The sequence below is a fragment of the Dysidea avara genome, chromosome 2 (assembly GCF_963678975.1).
Source record: "Dysidea avara chromosome 2, odDysAvar1.4, whole genome shotgun sequence".
NCBI lineage: Eukaryota > Metazoa > Porifera > Demospongiae > Dictyoceratida > Dysideidae > Dysidea > Dysidea avara.
Window position 1 is genome coordinate 51,560,479 of NC_089273.1, and position 6,000 is coordinate 51,566,478.

General features: G+C 40.5%; 1 protein-coding gene across 1 annotated transcript in view; it reads right to left on the minus strand.

Annotated features, from left to right (window-relative positions):
* Nucleotides 1–3,465, minus strand: part of LOC136247604 (uncharacterized) — a 41,826-nt gene extending 38,361 nt beyond the window's left edge. Inside the window, exon 1 of the mRNA XM_066039367.1 lies at nt 3,005–3,465. Within this exon, the coding sequence (XP_065895439.1) occupies nt 3,005–3,216 (212 nt within the window). The 5' untranslated portion in view covers nt 3,217–3,465. The remainder of the gene's footprint in view (nt 1–3,004) is intronic.
* Nucleotides 3,466–6,000: the final 2,535 nt, after the last annotated feature.

Genomic DNA, 6,000 nt, shown 5'->3' on the forward strand with positions numbered 1-6,000 from the left:
AAAACTCGAAGGCCCTGGGCTGTAGCGCCTGAGCGCAGAGAGGTCGCTACTAAGGGCCTGAGGGTTTTCTAAATCCCGTAGAACCCAGTGGTTCTTGACGTGTAACTTATTTAGACTACAACTCGTTATTGTACCTTGAGTTGACAGCTGTTTGTAAATAGGAAATGTATGGCTAATTACTAGAAACAAGCCCTCTACACCTCCCGACATGGCGGGACCTCAGCGGGGCTGTTGCTACCCATTTAAACGCCCATGCGTTGCCAATGTTACAGGCGCGTGCTATGTATCGAAGTACTGGACTCAGCGAGTGGACTACAACTCATTGTTGCTGTTGTTGTGCCTTAACAGCTGCTTGTAAGCAAGTAATGTAGTGTTGATTAGTACAAACAAGCCCATTACACCTCCCTCTAATTCAGTACGGCTGTTACTAGCCATTTAAATTCCCATGCGTTGCCAATGTTACAGGCGCGTAACTATCGTGTTTCGTATCGCCTCAGAGCGTGGTCTCTATTGGACATGACCGTGGCTCTACGAGATTTAGAGACCACGTTTTCAGCCAATCAAATTTCAGTATCAAACTTGTTGTAGTCTAAGCTAAACTAAAACTTTAGTTTTTAGTGTCCTATGAAAGTAGATATTAGTTACATTATTTTACAGTCCACTATGTGGCTTGTAATTTGACATGCCTGCAGACAGTGCAATATATGTGACCGGATCTGTGAAAGGGGACCTAAATAGCCTTTTGATTGTATGTACTTGGTTACCCATATCTTTACTTGTGAATACTATACTGGTTTGAACTTTGGTCACATTATACTCCTGGAATACTACTATTGCTTGGGGTATTATGAAGGTGATAGGCTAAACGAAAGAGCAGTTATATTATGATTACTCAAACTTGGGAAGTTGGAAAGGCTATAAGACACCTTTTGCAGATCCTGCCAAATATGAAGTGTTATTGTATTATCCGACTTACCAATTTTAGCTTGCAGCAATATTTGAACGACAATTCAAATACGTAGTTATGGCCTTAGGGATCAAAGAAAACAGTAGAACAAGGGAATATAGCTAGCAAAGAAGCAGTGGCAACTCTAGACCCGACATTCAGGGGGGCCAAGTAGGGAACAGCATGACTATTGTTGTATAGCTGTAATATATTTTTATTAAAGTAGAACTTCAGGATGGGGGTTTGGGGGTGCAATCTTCAGAAGCTATAGGATTATTGCAATTTGAGGATTTGAAAACAGCCTAAAATTTATGCTAAAAACATAAAAATAACAATACCAATCTATACCGCAACTTTTCCCCAAGATTTTGAAGTTATTTTTCAGCATGCAGGGTGGGCCATGGTCCCCCTTAGAAACGCCTATGCAAAGAAGTAGTGAAACAAGAGAGGTTGCCTATACTGTATACCTGAAGATGTATATACTAGTGGTAGTTAATCCCTAAAGGCTCAGTCATGGTATCGACTAAAGCACAGGGATTATGTTTTCATAATATGTGCAAGTATAGGCAACCTCTACTGTTACACTACTTTTTAGATATTTCTTTGTTCCACTACTTTTTTCTTTAATCTCTAATCGAACTTAAAATTGTAATAGTAAATAAGAGCCTTTAATTTATTGTTTTATTGCATTAAGGTTACGGTATAGTCACGGGCAATCATTCAAAGTTTTGAATGCCTATCGATACTTTTTGAGAAGCCCATAAAACCAGTCTAGCAGCGTGAAAAGTTTTAAATGAAGGTGAAGCCCTTCATATTTAATGTTTTTATGTAGCTACAGTGTAGTTTGAGGCAGGTGGAACACTACAATTTGTTGTAGTAACACAAGTAGCTCCAGCTGTCACTACCATGTCTTTCCGTGCCAAATACAGCAAAAGCTGTAGGCTCTATTGAAATTTCTGGGGCATAATGATACTGTATATTAAATTTATTAGGTCCTGTGGAAGCGTTTTTGGCGTGTTTCTTCCCAGTTACTCAGATACAAGCCTTCAAAGAGCTTGTTTCACTTGAAAAAACTACTAAAAGTTCAATAAAACGTCTATACAACTAGTAACTTTAAAAATCGCTTCCACAGGACCTAGATATTTTAGTTGTTTAGTCATTTGTGTTGAAATTATAAGGATTCAGTAATCTGTTAGTCTGGTTTTTGGCGGCACGTTTTTATAAAACATCGCTTTATTGTGGACCACACACCCAAGAACAGTCGTTGTTCTGTGGTAAAAACTAACAAGCACAATTAGTTGTATTGCTAACACTACACAGTTGTTGAAATTATTTATCCATGCTTGGTTTAAAGCAGGTTTTGTAATTTGTTCCGCCCACGCATTTAAAACTATTCCGTAACCTTAATTTTCTGTTCCACTTGTGTAGCACCACTTGTCTAGCACTAAGATTCTTCCTCATAAAAGGTTGAAACATGGACTATTGATTCAATCTTTCATTACTAGCTATAAACAACAGAGAAGCAATAGCTAAATCGGAATGTGCAAAATCTACCGGGGTTTTGCTCAGCTGGCAGGGCTTGTCAGTTGGTCATATGTTGGAACACCACAAAAATGAAAAAACCCTTCACCATAGCTACCCTAATAAGCTATAAAATCCAGTCTGAAGCACATGTTAAGTTCATTGACTGGGCCTGCAAAAATAGGGCATGTGGGCACATGATTTTTGCCTACTTTTTCAAACTTTCATCACTCATAACTTTTTATGCTATTAGCTATGCTATGGCTATGCAATTTTTTTGCACTTAGTATGAATTTAATGATCCAAGTTACAGAATGCACTATTATTCTGTTCCAATACTGAGATATATGACCTTTAGTGTGACAGGGTGTAGTTTATGCCCACATTCCCTGCTTTCGCAGGCCTGCGCTGGTCACAGTTAACGATTGAAAAAAATGGGAGTGGCAGACCTTTGCCTCATATCCACCAAGCCGATCCCCAATACAACAGTTGATCCAATACCACATAAAACATTGTAAGTTAATATACACAGAATACCTTCTATTGCAGGTGTTAGCTGAGTAACAAGCTCCTCCACTCTCAAGAAACACAACCCAATCTGATGAAGATTCATTTGTACGAATGTAATAGCCAGCCCTAGTGAAATCATTGCACAACGCATCCACATTGTTAATGTTCCTCCACGTCAGCGCTTGCACACGAGTTAAAACGCCCGTACAGGCGAACATCAGTAGAATGGCAACTTTCATAGCTCTCAAATCTGCTCCGTCTTTGCAACTGAATGAAACGATCTAGCTACCACTATAGTAGCTATAACGACTTTTGCTTCCCTCTTTGCCAGTATGCACAGTGACCTCCGGTGTCACCAAAACCTGACTCGAAATTTTCAATTTCACCTGGTTGAGGAAAGAATAATCACACCGATTACTGGTTGAGGAAAGACTGTTACTGAGTGTAGCTAACCACACCGTTTGAGGAAAGACTGTTCGTAGTTAACCACACCCTTGTCTGTAACCACGCCCGTTGGTTTGAAACCAAGCCCCTTGTTTATAACCACAACAGTTGTTTGTAACCATGCCCATTTTACACCAGGCGCGCGCCCACAGCCGGAACTGTTTTCGTAAAACCGTATGTGTGTGTTGTAGGGTTAGTATATCTATGATGTGTGTATCTACCTACCTACCTACCTATGTTGGTTTTTCTCTGCTCCATTCAGCTATTCAATGCATTCGAGGTGCACGTTTATTGAACGTGCACCTCGAATGCATTGAATAGCTGAATGGAGCAGAGAAAAACCAACATAGGTAGGTAGGTAGGTAGGTAGATACCAGCGGCGGAGGACGTAGTTGATATGAGGGGGGGCTGGGCTGACCCAGACTTATTTCTATAGTTTGGTAAGGTGAGACCAAAAAGAAAAAAAAAAAAAAGGTCACAACCAACTGACAAGAGCTTTCCACCTCACCAGCTACCATTTCTAGCTGATAAACAACATAAAAATCCTTACATAGCTCGCTACACACTGACTACTTTATTAGAGTGATTGCTCTATTAGAGTATCTCGATCTTTTCAGATCACTCCAAGAAAGATAATTTCGGTGTGATATCATTCTGAAGGGGGGCTAAGCCTCCCCCTCAGCAGACCGAGGGGGGGCTTTAGCCCCCTAGCCCCCCCCTTTCCGCCGCCTATGGTAGATACACACATCATAGATATACTAACCCTACAACACACACCAATGGCGGATCCAGGATGGGGCATTTGGGGCAAACGTCCCCCCTTCAAGAAATTGCATACAAGATCGAGATACTCTAATAGAGCAGTCAATTACTCTAATAAAGCAGTCACAATGTTCATGAGGCAGTGTAGCTTACCTATGAAGCTATAAATAGAATTTTATTTTACATAACAGACGTGATATAGTTGGTAAGGATAACTAGCTATTATTATCGTGACCTTTTTTTTTTTTTGGTCTTCAACTGTTTTTCAGAAAGGTGCCCCCCCCTCTTTCCAAACTCTGGATCCGCCCCTGCACACATACATTTTTACAAAAACAGTTCCGGCTGTGGGCGCGCGACAGCCCGGGCTTGATGGACTGCCCTTGCCTACCACCCCCAGCACAAAGAAAGGCACATGCTGGATAACTGAACAAGACAAGAGAAAAGTAGAGTAACACAGCCAGCATGTTACTCTGACAAGCGGGACTCCACTTGCACTAGATCCATTGGTGGTGGAGCCCTAGTGTAAACACCAATGGTGACCTGATCTTGGAAAACCTATACCTTTTTGGCACATGGGTCAATTTTCTGTTTTATAGCTTAAATTAGGTACTGGGTGCTCATCTATCTTCTGTTAAAATTTCACCAATGAATCTAGTGCAAGTGGAGTCCCGCTTGTCAGAGTAACATGCTGGCTGTGTTACTCTACTTTTCTCTTGTCTTGTTCAGTTGTCCAGCATGTGCCTTTCTTTGTGCTGGGGGTGGTAGGCAAGGGCAGTCCATCAAGCCCGGGTTAATAAATGCAAAATACTGATTACATCCAATGAAAAAAAGAGATAGATATAAAAATGGTTGGGGGATATTTACAGATAAGTAGCTAGAGTGTGTGCATTTATTACAAAGTCTTTGTCATAGCATAAGGAGGGTAGATTGTTCAGTTCTTTAATAGTTGTGTAAAAATAATTCGTTTGGTAGTTGGTGGTGTTGGCTGCTGGCAATATGAGTCTGAGTGGGTGGTATTATTGTCTTGTGCTGGTGGATTGTGGCAGGAAATAATTGGGTATTTGTAATGCTGGTTCCAGCTGGTGAGTAATTCTGTGAAATAAGGATAATCTAGATGCTTTACGCCTCTGTTCCAGTGTGGTCCAATTAAGATTCTCTAGCATTGTTGTTACACTACTCTGAAAACTGTAATCTGACTGCACCCATCTCGCTGCTCACCCCTGAACCATTTCAAGTTTATAAATTAAGTTCTGTTGATGTGGATCCCAGACTTGAGTGGCATATTCAAGAACTGGTCACACAAGTGTTGTGTAAGCATCTGATTTTACCTTGCTGTTACATTTACTTAGATTTCTTTTTATAAAATTCAACATCCTGGTGGCTTTGTTTGTAATGTTATTAATGTGAGGTTCCCATGACAGTGAATTGTCTAGAAGTATCCCTAAATACTTGTATGTGTTGCTGGATTTAATGGTCTGGTTGTTTAAAGGATAGTTATTTATGAGAGGTAGATGACGTCTCGTAAATCTCAGTTGAAAGGGGGGCGTTACCCATACTTTAATACACAAATGAAAATTAAACTGAGGCAGCCTCGAGGCTTTCTCTATACAATTGTAATTGTAATGTTTTAGTAATTGTAATTGTGCTTTTTTCAGCTTTTTGTCTTTTATAAACTAGGTTTAACTGCTAGCTAGAGATTGGGGAGGATGGGAGTGCCATTAGGGCTGGAATAAATTAAACTTTATGCTGACCTTCCAGATTATCTTGCCAGTGTCAGCCCTCCTAGCACTATCCCCACCGAACTTTCTACCTCCCTT